The sequence below is a fragment of the Lepisosteus oculatus genome, chromosome 5, assembly GCF_040954835.1.
Source record: "Lepisosteus oculatus isolate fLepOcu1 chromosome 5, fLepOcu1.hap2, whole genome shotgun sequence".
Lineage (NCBI taxonomy): Eukaryota > Metazoa > Chordata > Actinopteri > Semionotiformes > Lepisosteidae > Lepisosteus > Lepisosteus oculatus.
In genome coordinates, this window is record NC_090700.1 from 16150936 (window position 1) to 16176310 (window position 25375).

General features: G+C 35.6%; 1 protein-coding gene across 1 annotated transcript in view; it reads left to right on the forward strand.

Moving 5' to 3' along the window:
* The window catches only part of LOC102691469 (FRAS1 related extracellular matrix 2), a 99897-nt gene that overhangs the window by 20037 nt on the left and 54485 nt on the right, over positions 1-25375 (forward strand). The window contains exon 3 of the mRNA XM_006628223.3: positions 22583-22729. Within this exon, the coding sequence (XP_006628286.2) occupies positions 22583-22729 (147 nt within the window). The remainder of the gene's footprint in view (positions 1-22582; positions 22730-25375) is intronic.

Consider the following 25375-nt stretch of genomic DNA (forward strand, 5'->3'; position numbering starts at 1 on the left):
GGACTGAAGTCACCTGAGAATGTGCCAATCTCTGAGCAAGCTGAATGCACCTTCCTATGCTTTGGACTTTCTCAATCTTTAAAAAATGGAAAATCCAAAACATCTATGGACGAGGAGGTTTAAGTACTTGGTCCAACTCATGGAAACTTGTTATTGATATTTCATGGATCTGTTAATTTATGAACTAGAAAAGTCTTTTTTCTTAATATGAAGTGTCCAACTGTTTTCTTTAACAGTCTATATTGTGACTTTAGCTACACAGACTGCGCCCTACAGCCAATCATTACTTTTCTCTTCCCTTTGAAAAGGTGTTGACAGCATGAGTTGAACTTTACTATTTCGGCAGCTTCCTGCTGGGTCTACAGCAATGACTTTTCTTTAACTCTTAGCTTGAGTCCCGTTTCCCTGAGTAACCTACTGCTCTGCAGTGCTCATTAACCATATACATGCAGGTATATTTAGCTATCCCAGGGCAAGAGAAAGAACAGTCCTTAACATTGGCATTTTCTATTCTTGGGCTAGTCAACGAAGGCCTCATGCAGCTCTAATGCAATTTGACTAAGTAAAGTACAATAGGGGTGTAAGGGAAATTTTTGAAATGCTGCTCTTTTACAAATGGTCTTCTATAAACTGAGGAGGTCCTATACGTCATAACTGTTTCTGATTGTGGATGCATTTTGCTTTACAACTGAAAGGCTGAGTTGTCTTCAGCTGCAATTGCAGGTTCCCACGCTGACCATTACTTCGTTTAATTTGCTTTGACTGAGTGAGTGGGAGACAAGGCTGGTAATTGATATTTACAAGATGTGGCTGTGACCAGTTGTAATTTCATCTGACTGGAATCAAACAGCAGGGCACATGTAATGATGAAATGCATTTCTGTTTGAACATATAACAGGAATACTGGATCAAAGGACACAGAGTGTCCTCAGGAGCAGTGCCATTTCGTTATTGACACTCAATATTCAAATCAATGAAAACCTAGGAGTCTGCCATTATTATTTATATTTTTTGATTATATTTAGAAAATTGTGCTGTGAAACCAAGGGGAACTGATTTTGTTGTCAAATTGTCTTCACAGCTTTTGAACTAGGACACGAAGGACTAAATTAGGTTTTCACTTGAAGTTTAACCTTTCACGATACCATGACTGGGTATTTTAAAACTGCTTAACACTATTGTGGTTCTACAGTATGTGGAATTCTCCTTACTGTATATCAGTGATTGTCCTTTTTCCCTTCTTTTCTTCCATCCATGTCTATACTATGTCTGCATAAAAATCCTCCTTCCTTCTGATTGCAGTCATTTTTTGTCACATTGCACACTTCAGTTATACTTTTGCTTTCATATCATCATCTTTGCATTTGGAAATTTGGTGCCAACGTATTCACCTTTTCTAAACATTGAAAATGTGTATTTTAAAATCTGTGTTCCCAGCTTTTGTGAACCATGCGTATTCATTTTCTGTGACAACTGTGCTGGAGCTGTAAAGGACTGGGCTTCTTTTTTCGCTACGAAGACAGAAATTATTTCCTTCCAATTTAAAAGTCTTAGTTTACCTCAGATGCTTTAAAACCAGCTTTAGTGTATCTAATCAAAACCTATAGTCATTAAGTGGTAACACATGTGAGTCTGAAATTTATCATGTGGCTTCATTCCAAAGTAATAAAATAATGTATGAGATTATTTATGTTCATTTATACATTTTCTTACACTTTTTGTCATTAGTCTGAAGAGAAGAAAAATGATTCTGTCATTCTCAACAGTTTATATTTTTTTACTACTTAAAGTAGCTTCTCAAAGTCAAAAGGTGTTAAAACATTCCTGTTTATGAGGAAATTACTTGACACAGGCTTTGTATGGTTTAATTTTATTTGATTGATGGTAATGTAGCAAAGTAATAAAAGTTTAATAAATTTAAAGAATAGGTTAAAATGTACACAGCTATTCACAGTGGTGTAGTATTTCCTCGACAGCCAGACTCTTGTGTTCTGGCAGCACTGGGAGCCAGAGAGATTAAAATGTAAGCTAAAAACATGCTCTTTATCTTTCACGGTTTGGCTGTCATCCCCCTCACAGTTTTGGAAGGTAGCACTTAGGCATCGTGTGGGATTCTTAAATATCTGAACGGCCTGTCAGATATCCCTTCTGGATTGTGTGATGATGGAGACATGGGAATAAATTAGTCTGAGAAATTGAGGTGAGAGGATATATCCGACACCATGATGAAAAGATAATGCAGTACAGGTGGGGCTGCGGTCCGATTCCCCGAAGCCTCACAAATTAAGCATCCCCATCTGTGAAAACCTGAGAACAAATTCTCAATTAACCCACCTGCTATTATATGCTTTGGGTTGCATGCAGAGTTCAAACAATGTTTGGTGTGCCTGCCTTAAAATCCATTGAGTTTTTAACACAGGTTTTAATTACAATTTGCATGTCTGTTTCCTTATCTGAAATCTACCAGATTCAGAGTTTGTGAAAATGTCTATATGATGTTCTGTACTGTAGCATCACGTTTTTACCTACAGTACGTAATTAATCTCTAAAGAAAAAAACACCAGCGGCATGAAACTCTATAGTTCTCCTTAAAAGTTGCTTTGAAAGCCAGGCTTTTTGATGAACATCAATCTGAGTTTTAGGTGGGTTATTCATTAAATAATATGATTGTTTCTGAATGTACAGAAGTATTTAGGGAGAGGAAAAGGTGAGACGTATGTCTTCCACTACCTCTGCAGAAGAGACATTGGTCACTTTAAAATCCTGACTTGTTAATACAGAAATAGGATATACGTGATGGCAGATGTACAGTATGTTTCATCTGGAGTGCAGAACATGTTAAGATGAATTGAAGGAGCAAGAAGAAAAAAACATTGTAAATATCATATTTACAATAATTGCTATAGTTATAAAGCATGATCCATAACAATTGCCTGTTACAGAAAAAAATAGAAAGTAAAATGGTATTTAAATTCTGTCGTTTTTCAGAATACCATCAATTGTTTATTTTTGAGTACTATGTCAGTATTATAGTTTACCTACTTCATTGGGCCCCTGAGCAAGGCCCTTAATCCCAGCTGTTCCAGGGGTGCTGTATTAATGGCTGACCCTGCGCTCTGACCTCAAGCTTCTCTCCCTGCCTGTGTGGCTCATGGAGAGCAAGTTGAGGTATGCGAAAAGACAAATTCCTAATACAAGAAATTGTATATGGCCAATAAAGTGATCTCTCTATCTCTTACATGGATTTTTTTACGAGTCACAAATGGGTAGGGAGCGTTCAGCACTTCTGTCTCATTTGCAATTTCTAATATTGAACAAGAATGAAAGAGGTTTGAAGACTGATCAGCAGTTGCTTGCAAAGGTTTTATTAATATACCTTTAGGCTGTATTTGAAATACCCCATAAACATGTATAAAGCATGTATCTGCTACTGTTAGCTAGAATGGTCCATAGTCATTATCGGCACCACTGCATGGCCATTGTATGCTACTCAAATACAAAAACCCAAATTTTGGATACTCAAATACAAAATAGCCATTTCCAGTTATCTAATGTTTCTTTCAAGTTAGTTGGGAGTTTGGATTTTTCATTTTACTTTCATTTAATGAAAGTGAAGTGCAAACACTTTTGGTGCTACTGTACCTTCTCATAGACTAGGTTTTCCTGAGTACTTGAGACTTTGCTAGTGTGCCATGCCTGTGTTCTGTCAGCTTACAGAACTCTCTGCTTGGTGGTGGTGGTTGAGGGGTCTACTTGAAATAACTCACAGCTTTCAAAGCTGTCAGGAAGAATTTGCCAGTTGTATAGTATTGCAAAACGGTTTCATTCACTTTCTTGCCTTCTTTTGACTATAGATGTGATAGATCTGAACAGATGTATTCAGATTATACTGTGCAGTAACTGTTAAGTAACTTAACTTAAAGTGATAAAGTATAACATTTAGTGTCCTGCTTGTTAGTGCAGGTATCATTGTAATTGTTATTTAGCATTATCATTGCTAAATAAAAACACACAAGTAGAGCTAAAAAGAATTATTGATGCAATTGTTGGTAAATGTAGTTAACATCAATTTTTTTCTGCAGCATTTTCCAGACTTTTCCTGACAACATAAGTACAGTAAACATAAGTAAACAAATGGATGGGGATCTAAATGATAATGTATTCTAAAGACAGCTCAGACTTTAAAGTGTAAAAGGGTGCAAATTACCTTCAATTTTAAAAACACACCAACAAATAGTTTTTGAGTCCCTAAAAAAGGAACCCTTGTCACAATCTTTTTCTTGTAAAATAAATATGCGTACAGAAGATTTGTACTGTGTATGAAGTAAACTAGGTCATCTGCTGTATTTCACTGATCTTTTACTAGAAGTTAAAAGGATTAACTTAGGAGAGTTCATTTACCCCATTTTCTTCTATGGAAGATTAGTTCTATGGTTATCCCAGTTTCATTCAAAACCTCTGTTTTAATTCGGAACACTTTTGCTTATGACTAAAATCAATAAATAAAACCTCAATAAACCTCAATAGAAGTATACCCAGGTGAATCATTTCCATTGAAATGTATTTCTCCAAGTGTGTTGATTAATCAATATAAAGTCTTTTTGTATGGTGTTTAATTTAAGGAGCTGATCAGCTCAATCCTGGTCAGTCTAAGTGAGCACCAGTCAGATAATTGTTCCCTGGAGGTCTAACAGCGTAGAAGAGCTGCATATTAGCAAGGGTTATCGTGAAGGATGAAAGGGCAGGTGCCCCTGTGATTAACTATTCAGCAGTCCTTTTTCCATTTCAGTGTCCTGTCAGAGTGTAGTCAAAGAGTAGTCACAGCAATAACCTTTGCTCACCAGCCTGGGATTTGACCTTTTCAATTGGAATAGAATACATTAAGCTTTTTTTTTCCATTCAGAAAAGTCTACTGCTACACATCAGCCTACTACTGAAACAATACAGTCTACTTTATTCTGATTAAAGTTCTTTGGAATATTCTTGGAGTAAAGGTGAAACCTAAATTGTGGTCTCTATAATTATAAGTTCAGTCTAAGAATATCAACTCAGAGATCAGAATTGTTTTTGATCAATGAACACAGTGCATTTCTTTTTTTAGGCTTGCTTTCTTGCAATATTTTCATATAATTTTCATTTTGTGTTTATTTAAGGAAGCTGACAACATGTTTGCCAGATTAATGTATGTACTACTACATAGCCAGCTCATATGGTTTGAATTAAAAAAAAAAAACAACTACTGCAGTTTTATTAACTTTGGTTAAATAGGGTCCAACCTAGTCATTTGTGTGAATGATTTTAATGCTGTGCAAACTTGAAAGGCATCTGGCTGGAATTAATAAATAATGCAATGAACTAGATAAACTGTAATTGTTCTGAGAATTAATGTCTGACAGTCAGAAAGGGCTTGTAGTTGATCTGGCTAAACTTCGATTGTTTCCAATGTCATCTCAAGTTGTTTTTTATTAAGGTTATTTTTCATGGAAAATCTCCAAATTTAGCAAGCTTTAGATCTTTTATTGTATTTTAATTTGTATAATATACCCTGAAATTAAAATACAATATCTATAAACCATTAGTATTGTGACATGGGTACAATGGAGGTCCTAATTAGTTTTAGTTTTTGGGGTTAGACTTCCACTTCAACAGACATCTGTATACCTCTTTTTATTTTGGACACAAAGAAGGCCAACAGTAACTTGAGCTTTTAGGTGACAGTTTTGCATTAAAGGAGAGGATCAGTGCCCAAAAATATATTTCCTGAATATTCATGAGGAAACTCTTGGCTTCCTAGTAAAAGCTTCCAGTGATAAATCTGGTGTTGTTGTATTTTTAAGTGAAAATTCACAAAGGCTGAACTGGATTTAGTAAATATAAAATAAGTCTAAAAATAAGCCAATCATGTAAATTGTCAAAAAAACAACAGTATCTGGATTGTGCCCAATAAGGTTCTTATTATCCGTTTTTAGATTTCTTTAAATTTAATGCTGTGACAAATGTTTTTTATTCTGAACCATTTCTACCTAGTACTACACAATTTCGTCTCCAGAGGAAACAAACTTAGCCATTCTATTCTTTTAACTAATGCGACAGGACTGAGTAAATTATTGTTGACAGCTGTTTTTCAGTAAGTAGGAGTTAGTGTTTTGGCAGCGCAAGTTCATTATAAAACAAGTGCAAGTGTCTTCACTGAGCTCTCACTAATCTCCAAGTCATGTTGCCAGTGCTTCAAGAATGCACATCTCTGACAGCACATATGTCTTTAAGGACCTCCACAGCACTACAGTATAGGAGAGGAGTAGGGTTTAAACCTGGAGATTTATGGCTTAATGGGTGTAAGGGTGACATGAAAGCAATTGGTGCACTCTGAGGTAAATAATGCAAAAAAGACTCTGTTGAAAAAACTGTCATTTTATTTTCAGAGCAATCGACAGGACTGTGTTGGAGAGTCCATAAAAATGTTGATTCCTCTAGTCAACATTTAGGGGAGATAAAGAGCTCAGCAATTGTGAAAGTTGAGACTGTTCTTATTCATCTTGCATCTCTCCTCTGAGGAGTGCTTCACTGTAGGGTGGTTTATATACTGGAGCTTTTAATTGCCCCAGATATTTGATGTTCAGTCAGTAGAACATGACCCAAGCAAAGTACCACCTTATGTGTCATTATGTTTTGATGACAACAGTTAGTTATAAAAATAAAATGGAAGCACAACAACAGTAGGCCCTCCCATATTTAGATGTTGCAGGCAGGCAAGGTTTAAAAGTCAAGGAATTCATATTTTAAGATGCTGATATTTGAAAAATGCTTAAGATTGATTCCAAGGGCAACCTTCCAAAAAGGTTTTTGGTTAATAGTTTTCCACATGTGTCCCAAGAAACCTTGTTCATCCATGTTTTTTACTAATCTAAAGAGGTGTATCCCTATTAGCTAATGGACATGATCATACTGAAGCATCTTTGTGACCGTAGTTATGACTGCACAACCTCCATTTAATAATGTGCTTTACCCTAAAATTTACTGGACTATTTTTCCTTTACATACACCTGTAATAGTTTTTTAATCTAACCTAACATGTGTGATCTTCAAAGGATTTAATTAAAGTGAGGTCCTAACTCCAGATGTAGAAAAGGATATTTCCAATTATTGTCAAGCAGGTTTTTGAAGTGTACAAAGGTTTTCAAATTGGAGTATTTAAAAAAAGGATAGCACAAGAAAGTTATACTGTGCTGTCACAACATTGAGTTGTTTGTTTTTCATTGAAATAATATTGAAAAAATATTAAGCACTGGGCACTCAACACCCAGGTTGGTTTTGTTTTGTCCTACTTAAAGTTAACTTTTGTTGTAGGTTAATCAGTTAAAAAGTACAATCATTCAATATTCATGCACCTGTCTAATGTTTTATATTACCATATTGTGAAGAAATGTAAAAAAAGAGGCATACATCTGCAGGACATTCTCTGCATTATAAAGAAGAGCTTAGCCAGCAACAACATAGTACAATACATATTTGAAAATAAAAAAATGATGTCCTAAAGTGCACTTTAAACTGCTTATTTCAATCCTTTATAGATATTTTCTTCTTATGTTATCTTTGCCTTTCCATATCAAAGTCTTAAATGTTATCTGAACATGTCAAAGTCTTTCCTTTCCATTCAGCAAATGCTGTGAGAAAATAAAGGGATTTAGAACGTCATTCGTAACCATGTGCACTTTCTATACAAGGCAAATTTGAAAATTACGTAATATTTGCTCTGTTCACAATTCTGGCTCTGGGCTCTTTGATGTACAAGTTAAAAGTGACAGTTGGTGAGTCACAAAGTTGAAGTCCATACAAAAATCTTGTTTTCTTTGCTCTGTTCTTCAAGGCACAGAGAGACTTAATTTATGTTGTTTTAATGTATCACTGGGTTGTAGTATTTGCCTCTTGGAGAGATAGGTCATTCCTCCATTGGTACCACATCACACAATGGTTACCGGAACAAAAGTAACACTGGACTCTATTAATTCAGCTTAAACATGGGTGGTAAATGAAGCAAGTGGGGCTGGCTCAAAAGACCAACAAACACCCCAACCTATTAGCATGGAGCTCATGAATCACCCGCAGATCAGTGTTTTGTTGTGCTTCACTAAGGCATTCAGCAAACAGCCAGCCATTGTGCGTTTTGACAAGTGAGCAAAGGCTGTTTATTCAGAGGTCAAGAAAAAGCATGCTTTACCCCCTCATTGTGATGTTCCCTTCTTCTAGGTTTACTGTGTAACCTCAGATTTACAAAGTCTAGCTCGTCTTCACTTCCTAGTGTTTTTTTTCCAGTTTATTCAGCTTTTAGAGAAACAAAGCAGATCCAGTGTCTCTTAATGATTCTCATGCAGTGAGCCTCACCTCCTCCAGAACCTACAATTGCAGTTTTTGGAAGGACAAACGCTGTGACATAAATCTTGTTTTCTGGCTTGTTGGCATGCTGAATGCAGCCAGCCTCCAAAAGGATTTTAGTGAGGCAGATTAAATTCATAAATAATTTCCCAAAGTGTTTTCATAGAGCCGTGTATATTGCAGCTGTTTCTACACTAGGTGTTCAAATAATTATTGGAGGCATTGTAAAGGAGATTCAATGACTCACATTGAAACCTTAGACTTCAATGATAAAAACTAGATACAGTACATACAAAACATTTATATAAAGGTGGAAATATGTGATGCATTAATGAAGAAATGTTATAGATATTCCCATATGTCCTCTTGTTCTATAAAAGTACAATATTAGAAGTTTCTTTGCACATACAGTTGACAGTATGCAGTATTTAATTTTGATGTGGAAGGGGTTGGACTGTATGTTTGTGAAGTCAGGATTTGTTCATTTGACTTTGACAGTTGTTTCCTGCAGTTTCTGTAATGGCCATGCATAATTGACTTGCCCTATTCCCAAGGCTTTCAATATTTAATCTGGGATGACCTTTATGTGCATGTTAAGACAGAATGATTCTGTAGTTGCTAGTTTTTTAAATGTGGATTGTTTTTTTTGCAAAATATTTTTCCATATAGCAAAACTTAAGAAATAATATTAAACTAAGAAATATAAAAATAAGTAAAAATGAGAAAGTATTTTCAGCAGGTGGTGAGGTTGCTTTGGTTGGATACCACTTAAAATGTACATTATTCATATTTTCTATATGTATTTTCATGGACATTCATAGCACAGACGTAAAAGTTTCCAGTGGATTGGGCTTAACATTTTTCCCTTGGCATTTCATAATATTGGGATAATGACCTAAACAAACCAAATCCATATTATGACTTCACATACTGTAGTACTGTACTTCTTATTGTGACATTAACCCTTGTGTTTCTGTGTTTTGTGCAAGTCAAAATGTGTGAATCTATTCAGCACATAGATATACTGTACTGTACCAGACTACAATTTGCCTGAATTAGAAATTAATAGATTACTTTTTTAACTGCATGTATAAAAAATTAAAATTTAATTAAAAAACTACAGTCAAGTAGGTTAGTATGGATTTTCCTTAGGGTTTCAAGCAACATGCAGATGATAAAAGCAATGGGAAATTTAGAAATAACAAAAATCATAATTATCTCTGGAGCACCCCTCTCACATCTGTGTGTAGTAATATTATATCTTACTTCAAAGAGTAAAAATATTGGTTAGCTTAATGGGAATAGAATGAAACTGAATAAAAAACAGTAGTGTGCCTATGGGAATATTTGTAGAACTGAATGTTTATAGCAAAAACATTTGTTTTACAGAATCAATTTTGCCCTTTTCCTATCCAGGGTTATTCCTGATATTGGAAGTATTTTTGTATAGAATGAGGTTTGGGGACACAAGTTTAGATGCATTTAAGAAAAAAAAGGTAAAGAAATAAGACTAGAGTCACTGTGGGTCATTGGGACAAAGTTCATCCTTGTTTCTGTAGCGCTAAGTGGACTACAGAGCACTCATTTGGATGCGGTGCCTGACTATCTCAGGAATCACCCCCCAGCAAACATCCTTTATACAACTGGTTGGACTAGAGCAGACAGGGTAGAGTACTTCATTCAAGGTGAGGTACACTCACATTGTCAGTCATGAGTCCAAAGGCATACCCACTTTGTTACACCACCCCACAATGATCTAACTGTGTTAAAATTACAATTAGGAAAGAAAGAAAACATTGTTGAAGAGCTTGTGCCCATTCAAGGCTAAACTATAATCTTCAAATTTAATCATCTAGCCAAAGTTTCTGAAGAAGACATGACCTTGAGGATTTAGAAGAGTTTTTCTTAACCCAGTATTCACCAGCTTGTACTGTAGCAATTGTCAGATTTACGTGTGCAGTTTTGTGAGATTTACTATTTATTATATACTATAAATTATAAATTTTGCATTGCATAGGTTTAGTTACTGACTGTGAATTTCTCATTAAAAACTTTTCGAAATTAAATTGAAATTCATTGCAACTGGTTCTAAGAATAGTTTTTATCCCCCCAATTAAACTATGGAAATGTTTCCTTTTCAATTAAGCAAGGACAATGCCATTAGAATTTAGCACGTTTTTTTTTTTGTTTGTTTTTTTACGGTGGTGCTGATATTTTCAAGTGAACAGTGTCATGAAGCACCAAGTCCCTGTGATACCTTGCTTTTCCTTGCTTTTGTTTTCAAAGGCCACCGAGTTTGAACACTTGCAGGCAAATTGGCGTCATTCACATTTTTGATACTGGGAAGCAGGGCATGGGGCAGAATTACAGCAAGCTTGACCTTTAGTTAGAACACTGTACTTTTTTTTTTCCCTCACGACCATAAAAGAAGCAGGTTTTCAATAGGAAGCTTGGGAATTCCGACCGCCCTCTCCTCAGAAGTTCAGGGCTGCAGCTTTTGTGACCAATAAAAGGATGTCTTGAAACGGTTTCCACAACAACCTCGTGGGCTTTATTGGAATCAATGGAGAAGTGGCTTTTGTATTTAAGAAACAGAAATGTTCATGTTTACATTCATTTACTATTAGATTTTAAACAGATCATAAAACATATTGTGGGTGTGCATAAAAGGATGAACTGTTAATTTGGTGAAGATTTTCTTACTGATACTGGTGTTTAGCATAATGAAACAGAATATGAATATAGGTTGTGTTTTTTTTAACAACAATCCCACAGAATTAGGTGATATGCAACAATTATTCAAATTCCCTGTGATGCTAATATCATCTTTAGGAATTAAATTTCTTTTTAAAAATAAGCAGTGTATATAAATAAATAGCATATGCATCTACTGTACACTGAAACATCAGTAGTGTAAGAAAGGGTCAAATGTTTAATACTACATTATGTGTTCTTTAAATTTCTTATTATGTTTGTGTTCAAATATAAAAAAAAATGGTTTCAAAACTGGAAACAATTTGATCCATGGGTGGTGTGTTATGAGTCACCTTCACTCTTCAGGTTGATTTTACTTCTTTAGATTACTCCAAAAGTGCCCATTCTCCTTCAGGGCAGCTTGGTTGAGCACAAAATATTTCCAATGAGCAGGAAAGAGCTGACATTTGAATGAGATTTATGCCCTGTTCCTGTGCTATAGAAGGGTGAGTGGACAGAGGTCAGGGCTGCGCAGAATTTCTTTAGCTCTTAATCTCTGACAGCTAGGCTTTTCACTAAGATTTAGCTCTTGATTTTTTATAAGAGATCTGCTTCAGAGTCTTACAAAATAAACCTTAATATTTCTGAGTTTTTAAAGGAGTATCTAATTTTGAAACTTTCGTTTATTTTTATTTAAGTTATTATACTGTAAAATAAGGATCATATGATAATCGAAAAACTTTTTATGAAAGAACACAGTCTTTATTACTGATTGAATTTATGATATTATATACTATAGGTTATATTACCCTAACTCCTAACTGGATCATTTTTCTTTGCTCACAGCAGTAGGGGCATTAGTTGTATATGATATAATATTGTAATCACTGTATATTACAATAGGAGTAGTAATACTTTTAGTGTTGTGTTATAATGCTACCAGAAGATGAAATTTCACTGGATAAACTTTTAAAGCTATTTTGTTCACTCCATTTTTGTGGGTTACTCTTTTGGTAAAGAGTTCTGTATAATATAAAAAGCTACAATATACAGTATGGGCATCTTTGCTTTTGTGCTATTGGCATATGATATACCTTTCCTTGTTCTGAAGCAAAATGCAGAATAGCGACATAAATATTTTTATAGGTGGTATCAGCCCCATCAAGGTCATGCACACAGTAAAAGAAGAAAAAGAGATGTTTATTTCCGAGCATGTTCTTCAGCATTTTCTGTTTTTAGCTCCATGAGAAATGGGTCCTTATTCACTGTTTGTTTTAGGGAGCTGAAGAATCCTTGCTTTTTGAATTTAGCTTTTGATGTTCAAGCCAGTTTTGTTAATGGTGCTTGTGCTGCTCTCCTTGGAATAAATCCGTACCTAATGCAATACATATATACTGTATATTATTTCTTTTTTTTTCTGAAATATAATGAATATGTTCTTTTGTAGTGGTCAGATGTCAGGTGCTTTGTCGGGACATATTTCTACTCTCCAGACTTGTCAGAACAGTGAAGTAGGAGCACCAGTGCTTTCAAGCGTATCTCTCAAGTAACCAAATAAGGCCAGTCATAGTGTTACACAGCAGAAGTGCAAGAGGCTGTCACTGAACTGCGCAGTTTCACAGAGTGGTGCCATTAACAGTAAAGGCTGCTGGAATAATGTTAGGCCAATATAAGTGAATGTACAACTGCAGGTAATTTAAAAGAATGGTTTTAAAATATCTATCCTGAAATTTTATTTCATACCTATATATGCAACTACATGTGTAGAGGGTCTAACATTGTATAGCAATGTGCTTTCTTTTGTATTTCACATGTCCTTGAGAATTAATAAACATAACCAGTAGAACAACTATTCTTGTATACCTACTGCATATATTACTACCAAAGGCTGAAAGTTTCAAATTTACAGCAGTATTATCCTGTTTTTATGCATATACAGTAGGTGTGCCACATACATTTGTCACATTTTTTTCACACCATTCAACAGGTCAAATCACTTGCCTTTATGTCACTGAGAGAGATCTGTGGACTTACTACATGTACTGTACTTGTCATCAGAAACAGTACATTATGTGCAGTGTCATTGTTCCCCCCCTTTCACTCTAAAAGCCTCACAGTGAACAAATGGGTTAAAAGTGAAACGTTTGGTGTTGTTTGGAACACTGGAGTAAAACTGGACAGCTTCAAAGTCACTGAATACAAACATTAATCCAGTGATTTTAGGATTATTTTTCCCAGTCATCACTATGATTTTGGTCAGAGCCACATAAGAGCCTCAGAAATGGGATCTGTGCTTTTAAAGCTTCATTAATCAATAGTCGTGTCCAGCCATTGTAAAGGCCGTTTGAAAGTATCAGATTTAGTAATAAAGTGAAGCATACAGTAGACATTAAGTATTCTCAGCAGTGTTACATGTGAAACCATGAATTCAGCTCACTCTTATAACATGTTTTGAAATCTTCAAAGCTTTCACATCAAAACCTAAACCTACTTTCCAGCTTTTTCATGAAAATAAAGCAACAGTAAAAAAAAAATCAAAGGCAATAGTAATTATCTGAGAAACCTTTGGTTGGAGTCATTAGATTTTTATGGTGTTTATGTTCCACAACTGATTACTGTATGGTAATTAAAAAATGATTGAACTTAAACCAACATTCTTGTGCTGGCAGCAGTGTGTTCCATTCAAATTAAAAAACATATTGATAAGCATCTAAATGAATGCCTTTTTATATTAAAAAAATGCTAGAGCCATACAGTAGGTCATTATAGTTTTAAAATTACAACAAAAAATCTTACTATAAAAAGGTGGATTTCTGAAACAAAACAAGATGTAACACTTCAACAGCAGTGTAGGAACCATGTGGTGATCTCATAAATTTCATTTGCAGTAGTGCCAGAACAGTAATGAACTGGTAAGTCATCACAGCATAGTTCTTTTTTTCCAAAAAGAGAGGTTTATTCAGTAAAAACTAACAATATGTAATAACAGCTGGATAGAGGAAGGGTACTTGGGCATTCATTGAAAATACGTGTTTTTGATCTAATTTGATCTTTGCCCCCACTTTGCTTCCCAATTTTTTTAAAACATCTATAAAAATTCTCTCTTTGCCTTAGTGGAATGTAAACTTTTATAATGTTAATGGTTTTGGTAGTGTGACATGTCAGGCACTCTGTGCGTGTTTTGTGTGTACCTACCACAGGCAAAACAAAAGAAAAATTGAAGTGAGTTTCTGACAGTATCAAAGGATTATCTTTAATCCAGACTTTTTTTTTAATGAGCAGATTTTTTTAGATTGACCCTCTATGTATAAGTATAAAATAAAGTATAAGATACTACATTGCATTATGAAACTAAACGTTTTGCTGTGCACTGAGTGTTGGAGCTTTGGGGGATGTTTTCTGAATCATTTAAGTGCTGAATCATCAAGATACTCATAGCATGGTTAGATGAAATTCTTGGACCAATTAATTGCTACTCTGATAATTACTGTGTATTGAAGTATGACTTAATCTGACTTAATCTGTTTTCATTTTTTTTAAATTAAGCAGGAGCCTGTGGCACATCCTGGTTAAGTTCCTATCTTGTGGAATTAACTGTTTGGCGCAGATTTATCAGCAGTAAATAAAAAAACACTTTTCTGTAATACAAACAAGAACTGGATGATCACTTCTGTTTTTGTTAAAAATTAACCTCCCAGTTTTTCGTGTCCGTTTGAAGTGGGCTCCCCCAGCCCTTTCCTTATCTTAATTAAAAGAAAATCCATTTTCTGTGCAGAGGTCACTTAGCACCAGTTATCCATCGGTACTCCTTTACTTCTTTAAAATAAAGAAATCAGATGGTCAGCCAGAGAGCTGACAACTGAAGCAAGACAAGATTTTAGCTGACTCAGCTAAAGTGCTGGACATGTCTGTAAACCCAGAAACATAGGTTTATACTAAGTAAATAAATTAAGGCAAGTTGAGAGAAGCCAGTTGTCTTTTTTTACATTGATACTAAGTACTTGGCAAGATTTCACTGGCTCTGCTTACCCTTGCTTGATTGTCAAAAAGCCTTTATTTAACACCCAAGATTTAATGCTATCTCTGCTGTCCAATGTGAAGTCTCTGTAAGCTTAAGAAGAATTACCTTATCCAGACTGTAGTGATGTACCAGTTGAAGGGCAGGCTTCTTGTTAGTGAGCAGAAACATACAACCATTTCAACTTTATTTTCTAGATTTGGGTTTAAATCTTCATTCATTTGAGAAACCATCTAATATTTGCAGGATTGTGTTTGGATGGCATGGCAATGCTGTTCTTACAGTAGATTATTTCTTGTTTTCTCCCATTCTGATTTGTTGCAATTAGGGAAGCAATTTCTCAGTTTATATCTGATCTGTAGTGTAATAGGCCTGCCGCTCATTAACCTGATGAGTGCGGTACTTAAATGGTGGGTGGCGGAGAAAGTTGGTCACCATCAATAGGAATATGCGATCTTTTAATGAATTAAATTTTAATGAATTGAATCAAGAAATCGATCGATTAATGAATTAATGAATTAATGGCTCAAAGGGTGGGCACGTTGGGGGAACCTGCTTGCATTTCCTCATTCTCCCTGTGTGAGTACATGGGTCAGCACCAAGAACCTATTACCTGTTCCAGAATGGATGAGTACGTAATAAAAATGCTGAAGAAGGTTCCACAGCCAAAACGTTGTGTTTTCTCTCTTTTTTTTTCAGCATGGAATAAACCTTTTACTTGTTTCTTTGCAGCCTACGCATGCTGACGCTGCTACCCACCTGGTGTAATAAAAATGGTGATTTGATTTTTTTAATGAGAAAAAGCGTCAAATGTAATGACATTCTGTGCGAAATAATGAAGCACCACTGTTTTTTAAGCATCTTGAGCAATTACTCTTCAATGCCAAGGCACTCAATATGTTTTATCACTGCATACTTAATCTGTTTTTCTCCATCCTGACAGTTTTGCAGAAATCACAATGCATTAATGTGCCATATTTAATGGGCAATATATTATTCTACCTTAGAAGATTGTAGGGTCTATAGGAGCCTTGAGCTTACCGCATTAGTTGTGTCAATTTGTAAGGAAAAGAATGAAAAGTCTGAGCAAAAAAAAACAGTTCCACTGAGGTCAAACTGCTTCCAGATATACTCTTTGTATATCCAGATAGAAAGGAAGGGTTGAATCCCTTGGTCAGCATTGTCTGATATTAAAAGCAAGCTATTAGAAGACAAGGGACCTGACACTATTTAATGCCCTTTCTCTTTAAAAGCCTTTTCTTCAATCTGAAACACCATCCCTGTAAAAATCTTTGCTCTTAAAGTGATTTAAAAACATAAAAGCTTCATGTCATGTCATTTGAAATTCTTTTTCTTTAAAATCCTACAAAACATATAAAAAGGTATTAAAATATCTCTTAAACATAAGAATAGTTACAAACAAAGGGAGGTCATTTTGGTAAAGAAGTATCTTGTCTTTTAAGTTTTAAAACACATCCACAGGTTTTTTAACTAATGTCCTCTGGTTCGTATTATGAGTGATGATTGTGAAGGTGTCCGCTGGCTTGACTTTGTCAGTTCCCTTGAAGTAATACTTTTATCAGGTCCCCTTGGAGTCTTCTCTGTTCAAGGCTTTTTCAGCCTGTCAAAGTGGGTGGGATCCTTTGAACACCATCACTGTTACAAAGAATTTCTGATTACTGTGATATTGCAGCAAGTGTGCATTTGTTAGTAAATCTATAAAACTGTTCTCCAACCTTCAGAAAGGAATACTTAAATGTAAGCATTTTCAGGGTGACATGCAGTTGTTTCAGAGTTAAAGGTCAAGCAACAGCCATGTATGAATCATTCTGTTTTCCACAAAGTCTTTTAATATTATGCAACTTACAAGCTGTTTGAAAGACATTTTCTTGAAGTTTTGCAAGGATGTACAGCAGAGCTCCGCCACTTGTGCTTCTGAAATGTGATTATAAATTAAGCAAAGTACATTGACAGATTATACCTCACCTCCTTATGAGAAATTGAATGGACTAGTGGAGTCATCATATGTGGTTTCAATGCATAACCAAAGAGCCAGAATATTTATCTTCCAAACCACTAACTCGGAATGGACCAGATAAGTGCACCTGGATATGGGCAGAAGAAATTATAGGTAGTGTTGCATGATTTTTTTTTTCTGGAAGCAAAATAATTGTACTGTAAATATACACAAAAGGATGCCAGTGACAGTTCAGCCTATGTTGCATAAAACCTCAAAATATTAGCAGAATACTGAATATTATCATTCAGAAATGCTCTCGAAGCTCATAAAGCTGAAGTTGAAACTAAAGGAAAGATTTGCTTTTTCAGTCAATGTTAAATTATCTTTACATTCATTCACTGAAATAACGAGTGTGAAGCTACTGTAAATAGATATGCAAGTTTTAATTCAAAAGTAAAATAGTATTTAATGTGATGCTTAATGCTTAGTCTGAAATGTATTTTTATGTTTAAAAAAACTACAAAGAAAAACGGTAATGTTTAGGATTTCTTTTGTATTTGTTTTGTAGTCTGATTTTTCTGTAATTGTGAGTAATATAAGGTTTTGTTTTAACAAGGTTTTTTTTGTTTATAATATTTTTCTCCTTGAAATTTCCATGTTGGAGTCTTGTTTAAAAAGAACCCAAGTAGAAGAGGGAGTGTGCTTTTTCAGCTTACTGATCTGTTTAACAGCAATGTAAATAATTATAACTCTTTGGTTTCTTATGTTCATAGTGAAATAATATCAACCCCAAATCGTTTCTATAAATGGTATTGAAAAACTGTACTGTAAGTGTAACCTAAAGTGAGAAGACATAGGTCTCCTTTATTTCAGTACTGCTTTACATAATCTTGGTCAATAACTTTGGTCAATCAGAAATAGGGTGAGAAATACAGTAGTTGGATGAAATAAAACTGTGGGAATGTGGGATTTATATTACATAATCTGAATTAAGAATAGATATACTTTCCTTTTCATCCAGAGAAGATGGTTTGTATATCAGGATTAAAAGGGAATTTCTTTTCTAAGATGGCATTGAATGTCACACAAAACAACCTAAAGAGGACTTGTAATTAGTTGTGCACAGTATGATGGATGCAGTGTGATTTGCCGCATCACACAAAAATGGTACACATGTAAAATATTAAAATATTGGGCACAATAAAACCAACATTATTTTTCAGGAACATAGTGTGGATTTGTAATGATACCAGAGTGTTTTATACACATCTCTTGACATAGCACATGTTACTTTATGTTTAATTCAGCCCAAATGGATTTCAGGTCATCACTGTAATAGCAAACTGCTGCATTATAATAAACGATGCTCTGTCTTTACATGAAGGGTGTCACAGGAGTTTATAAAAGGAAACAGATTCCCAAAAATAAAGTGCTAATAATGTATATTATTATATATTATTAATAAAATGTAATTAATAATAGTTGTTTAATTACAGCAAGACAAATCATTTACGGATAAGAATAAAAAAAATAGCAAGAACAAAAATTTACAGTATCTCCCAGCAGACTCACCACTAATAGAGGCACTAATACAGGCTTTGAACACAGAAAACTCTTGCTATAAAACAGCTGACATAGTTATTTCCCTCACACAAGTAGGCCTTCACCACACTAACTAGTCTCCTCACAAGTGCTACAGTAAGTTTAAATACTCTAAACCGAACCTCCAGTTCCCCCTGATGTGGGATATAATTTCAATCTACAGTATACAGAGGTCAGTCGGGGTATAACCTTTTCGAAATGGTTGGCCATACAAAAGGCAAAACACAATAGAAGGCAGTTGTGAGTCCACAACGTAAAATATGCCAAGAAAGTCACAACAAATAATGCAAAACATAAATGGTAAGACCAATAATAATAATGCACATGTATTAATGAGCTCTTTCAGGAGTGTGATGAAAGCAGAAAAAACAAAAACTATATCTCATCACATACCAGTGTTACTACAGTATATTGTAAGATAATAATTAAAATTGTTTTGTAATAGTGTAATAAATGCAAATATTTGAATGCCCAGTGAACAGCACAACCTTTTTGCTTGTTTGTGTATTTTTTCACTGCAGTTGAAAAAGATTACAGCACTGCAAAGCAGCTTGAAGGATACATTAATAGGATAATGCCTTCAATTTGTCATACTTTCTGAACAGTAGCTGTCACATTCCAAGGATCACACACGTTGTGTTTACTTGCGATGCTCAGCCAGCTTTTCTCCAGTGCCTTATCAAGGGAGCTAAACAGAGAGCAAATTAAAAGTCTGTGCGTTTGTTCAGATGAATGAAGTGGAACAGCCTGAAAAAATCCTCCTGTTCTAGTTGGCTTCTTGAGTGTGGGTTATTAAAAAAACAGATTAAACTGAACTCCACTTGGAGATTCTGTGGCTTTAAGGACCTGTTCTTGGAAAACAACAGAACCTTGAAAAAGTCCTTATTTGATTCCTGATTTACCTTAATTGACATCTTACAATGGGTCAGACATGTTTGCCTTGGTTGAAAAAAGTCCTGCTTAATTTTATTCTGGGACTTACATTTGTTACTGGTGTGCACAGGTATTTGTTCCTTGGTTTCTAAAACTAATTTACATGTCATTTAAGTTCATGTTGACTTTGATTGCAGGAAATTATTGCAGTGGACTGAGTCTCCAAACTTATTTATAGAAGTACTGCAGTGCCAGCAAGTAATTAACTGCATGATTAGTATTGTAATAATAGGTTAAGAGTGCAGAGCTGCATCACCTTGAAGCTGCAAAGGAATAAGCAAGGTTAATTCAACTCTGAAAAATGAAAAGCAACACAAAACACAAAAAGAGAGGGAAGGATCAGAAATATGAGCAAAGGGGTGGAGTTGACAGGGCAAAACAAAGAATGGTAATGCTACCAGAACTACCAGACCTGAATCTATCAAAACTTCACCACCGACAAGCACATAATTCCTTACGATTATATAGCGCTTTTCTGGACACTCCACTCAAAGCGCTTTACACATAATGGGGACTCCCCTCCACCACCACCAATGTGTAGCCCCCACCTGGACAATTTGACAGCAGCCATAGTGCACCAGAACACTCACCACACATCAGGTATCAGTGGGAAGGAGAGAAGAGTGATGAAGTCATAGATGGGGATTATTAGGAGGTCATAATTGATAAAGGCCAATAAGAAATTTGGCCAGGATGGGGGGGAACACCCCTGCTCTTTTCAAGAAACACCCTGGGATAAGAAAGGTTACGAATAAGAAGAGGCTATTCAGCCTAGTCTGTTTGGTTGTAAACAGATACTGTAGTTGATCCCAGGACCTTGTCCAGTTCTTCCTTGAAATATGTCAGTAAGGATATTAACTTCAACAACATGGCTGGGTGGCTTATTTTATCTTCCTACAATCCTCTGTGTAAAGAAATACCCTCTTTTCACTTTCATGTAGTTGTAGCTTGAGTTTGTGTTTCGCTGTTAATTATGAAGACGTCCACTGGGTTGACTTTCCCAATGCCCAAGCCAGTTTTGAATACTGCAATAGTAATAAAATAATGATAACAATACAATAAATGGCAACTTTATTTTATATATCGCCTTTAAAAGTGGCTTTACAGAGAGAGGTTTTGAGACTAGATTTGAAAGAGCTCAGGGAATGAGATATCATCAGGGATAAAACGTCCAGAGCTTTGGGACATAAAGGGAAAAAGCCCTGTCACCCATAGAGTGCGGATGGGCTTGGGGGATACACGGGGGACCAGGATTTCCTGAACAAAAGGAGGTAGGGAGTAAATCAGACAGGTATTGAGGTGCCAATCCTTGTAGGTGAGGATTTTGAAGTCAACATGAAACCTGACAGGAAGCCAGTGCAAGGACTCCAAGACAGGAGTAATGTTATCTCTTACTTCAGTTCCTTCACTGTTTACTGTTTGAAACCAGAAAACTTTTAGCTTGCAAGATTAGGATACTCCTTCAAACCTTTTGGTTTAGTAAATCTGTATGTGACAGTGTAGTATATGATAAAACAGACAGATCCTACATGGGAAACAGGTGTTGATGTAAAGTGCTCAACTTAAAAAAGCCTCCATTTCCAAACATTTTTCTAATTTCCGTTCTTATTTTAAACTTACAGATATTCTGAAACACAATTAGTTGTCTATGTAGAATGTATGTGGCTGAAGGCCAATAAAATAGTTGAAAACAGACAGATGTTTAGGTTCTGCACAGAGATATAGCATTTCCTTTAAATAATGTTAATAATTCATGTAGCTTGTGTGCCTTAACTTACATTGTTGACTTTCCCTTGAAGTTTCAATCTAGTTCCATTATGTTTTAATTAAGGAAACCCTGGGTATTTTCCTTTAGCCATCTTTTAGCCCGAAACCCTGTGTGCCTCACAACCCATCCCCCACCCCTCTTCCCACAAATCTCTGAGTGCGGTGCAGCACTTGATGCAAGCGCCAAGTTCATTCATGAAACAATATCAGCATGCCAGACTGGTCAGGGTAAACGTGATGGATTTGCAGCATGTGACAGCTAGAGGGTAGCTGGCAACAGTTACAGGTCTTGTTACTACCAAATCGATCCAATCAAGCCTTTAAAATCAAGCTTAACTACAGCAAACCCGACCAATTTCCTCTGTACTTACTCTTGGCTTTATAAATCAATGCTAGGGAGGATTTCTGTTCAATTAATAACATATTTAAATTTATTGCAAGTTTCTATGAAGTCAGACACTCTTCTAATCAACAAATGCATGGTTTTTGAGAGGGCAGACTTATTTTTTCCCCTTGAGGTGTAGCTACTGCTATATTAGTAATTTTCTTTGTGTATATCGGCCTGGCTGGCAATGAAGCCCCGAAGGAATGCACAGGGTTGTGCTCTGATTCTTAAACTTCAAAGGAGAAGTAGAAAATAAGTTTTAAAAAAATGTCTCGCCTTTTAACTCAATTTGAAGTCAGGCAGCTAAGGCTAGCTGTAATGGAGTTCTACAGTTCCTCTCTTATATCTTTCTCTCAGCTGAGTACAATAGCTGATCATTCATTTGCCATAATTGCTAAGGTAAGAATCAGCTTACCTGGCAGGATATCAAACGTTACTTCTAGGTAGGTGATCTGCAGAGTTTAAGGAGGGAAATTGCAAGGCTGCATGTTTTAATTCAACAAAAGACAGTGGGATTAGAGAATCTGGAAATTAGTGCTTTGATACTGTATACAACTATTAGACCTGTAAACAGACCTTTTAAACAGAATATATAAATACTGACAAAATTAAAATTGCAAACGAATGCTGCTTGTTTGCTGCATTGACAGTGCCTCTCACTGTAGATACTGTACATGCACACATACAGTACATGTATTTTGTACAGTGTATACAGTGTGTCAGAAGTTTGAAAATATGCAGTGTAGCTGTGCTCCTGATTTCCAATGTCCAATAGTACCTTCAAAGTGGTTAATTCAAACATAGTAATTTGTTTAAAAATTCCATTGTTTTTTTTTTGTCTGTCCTGCAGGGGGAAATAAGCTGAGGAATCAGTTTTTCCGTTTGAACTGGGCTTGGATTTCTTTGGAGAAGGAGTACTACGTGGTGGACGAAGAGGCCAAGTTTCTGGAGGTGGTGCTGAAGCGGCGGGGTTACCTGGGGGAGACGTCCTTTGTCAGTAAGTGGGCAAGGTGAAAATGTTGGATGATTTCCAATAAGCTCGCCTTTGACACGGAACTCCTCCCAAAAAAGAAGAGCAAAGCAAGGGTCTTTTTTTTTCAGCTGATTAGCCTCTAAGCCCGGGTGAAGTTTAAATTAGTGGTGTCCACAGAAAGATATTTGCTATCTTTGCAATGGGAGCTGACATTTTACTCTTGAGAACTGAATAACAGAAACTCTGCTGCTTTGTAAGCATAATACCCAACACCCCCACACAAAAAAAGCCTCACAATTTTCGGTCTTCAAATGCACTGTAAATGCTTAAATAAAGATTTTTTTCATGATATAAATTATTAATTAAAATTATTATTTAAAAATAATTTGTAATCTAACTCTATCCAAATGTGGCTGTCTCACACATATACTTGCAGGTCTTGCAGGATTTGTGCATTACGTTATGTTTAGTTCATTGTATTTTGTTATTGGTTTTTGAGGCTTTTCCTTGACTGCAGTTAAGAGAGCATCGCCCTTACAGAGTCATCTGAGAATCATCATATTATAAATTTTTGTTCCTAAAGGATATCAAATCATTTAAATAACGTTTAGCTGACCTTTTTATCTCTTGTTGGTTTGGATTGATTTTCTGGATAAAATTCTATTATAAAACACTGTATGACCATTCATAGCTGATTAGCTACTGATTAGCTAGCTACTTTAAGAGGTTTAAGAAAGCCTGACTACAAAGCAAATGAAACTTAAATATTCACTTTTTAACCATAGAAAGATGCAGTTAATTTGCTGTTTTCTTTTTAAGCTGTTTTAGTTAGCACATATAAAAGGTGTACTGTATTAGAAGTGACTTTTTAGTTTTGACTCAAGCATTTCTTACCTGCTAGAATGGCTGGATATATTACTGTTGAACAGTTTATTACTAAGTGCTAAGTTAAGGGAGAGAAAGATGATTTTTTGTAAAACGTTTTTTAATGTTTGATCAAAATTCTTTTATGTCAATGTTATGAACATTACAACGTTCTGTTAAAGAAGCCAATGACAAGAGCAAATTTAAAATTTCTCTCTTAAAACTGGTGGGAATAAGCCTATTGTGCTTTATAAAAAAGTGCTGTGTTTATATGTTCATCAAAAAAATTCCAAATGCTTTTGTGCTTAAAATAGGAGTGATTTTTACTTTATGCAGTTTCATAGTTGGGATTCTCTGGCCATGATCTTTGATTTACAGTCAAAAAGTATTTTGATATTTAAAACTGATTCAGTTAAACTAGAATTGCATTTGGAAGGTCTGTTTTGGAACTGGAACCCCTCATTTTTCCTTCTGACAAATGTATTTTCCCTTCTCAAAACTATTTTAAAAGGTAGCTTATTTTTCTTTTGAGAGAACATGAAAACTTACAGTTGTTGTTTTTTTTAGAGGAGGGATTTTTTTCATCACCTGCCTATTACCAGCAGGATGAAAAGCTTGAGTTAGGAGGAGAGTAAATACAGTACTACACATCTCCTTAAATGAAGCTTTTGACTTTCAGCTTGCTGCTCCAAGATCCTTAGCCTGTGCTCATTACTCACAGGCTGTTGCATTAATCTTGAAGTATAAACTTTTAGTTCTGAAAACAAATGAGGACTCCTAACGTCAGAGAAGGGAGTCCTACACAGACTGATGAGCCATCTTTTCTAGTGCTGATTAGGCAGAGCACCCAGTCAGCCTACACAGCAAATCTCTTTTTATCATTAGTGACTGTTATTTATGTAACCCTACCTAATGTCTCCCATACCGAAAGACAGAATGATTAGGTGTTCACATAGATTTTAATTTCTTTTGGTTTTGCTACTTTGGTATTTCTTCAGGTCTGGAAAAGACTGCAAATGTTCAGACTTTAGAGTGGAAAAAAATTATCTATGGTAGAACAATCATATGAATATACCGTACATGGGCGACACTGGGGTACAGTGGTTAGTATTGCTGCCTTGCAGCTCTAGGGCCCTCCCTGGGCTCCATTCCCAGGCTGGTGGAGTTTGTATATTCTCCCTGTGTTCATGTGAGTTTTCACTGGGTGTCCCAATGTCCTCCCACAGTCCAAAGACATACTGGTAGGATAACTGGCTTTCAACCTACTGATAGGTAAATACTGGTACAGTAGGGTATTTGGCTTCAGGAAAAAGTTGTCCCTAGTGTGTCTATGTCTGTGTGTGCCCTGCAGTGGACTGGAGTCCCTCTTTGTGCCTGTTGCTTTCTAGTATAGGCTCCAGCTCCCCATTCTGAATTTCATGGGGAGCAATCATAATTTACAGAAGACAAATGTTACATGGTGATTCAGTGTACTTTTAGTTGGCACGTGAGCCACAGTATTCTGGACATACTGAATAATATTTAGCACCTTAGTCAATACCCCAATAAGTGAGGCGTTAGAGTAGTCTAATCTTGGTTAAATACAGGCATAAATCAATATTTCAGCATCACGTACCAGAACTAAAGTCTTAACCAAACAGTATCACACAGGTGGGAGAAAGATAAACTTAAAGATAAACTAAAGAAGTCAACACAGGGTCAAATTTAACACTAATGTTTCTTAAATCTTAAAGAGTTTTATTTAATCACTGTCAGCAGCAGCACTGAAGTTACCAGCTTTGTTGAACTGATTTTGGAAGGCAGAAC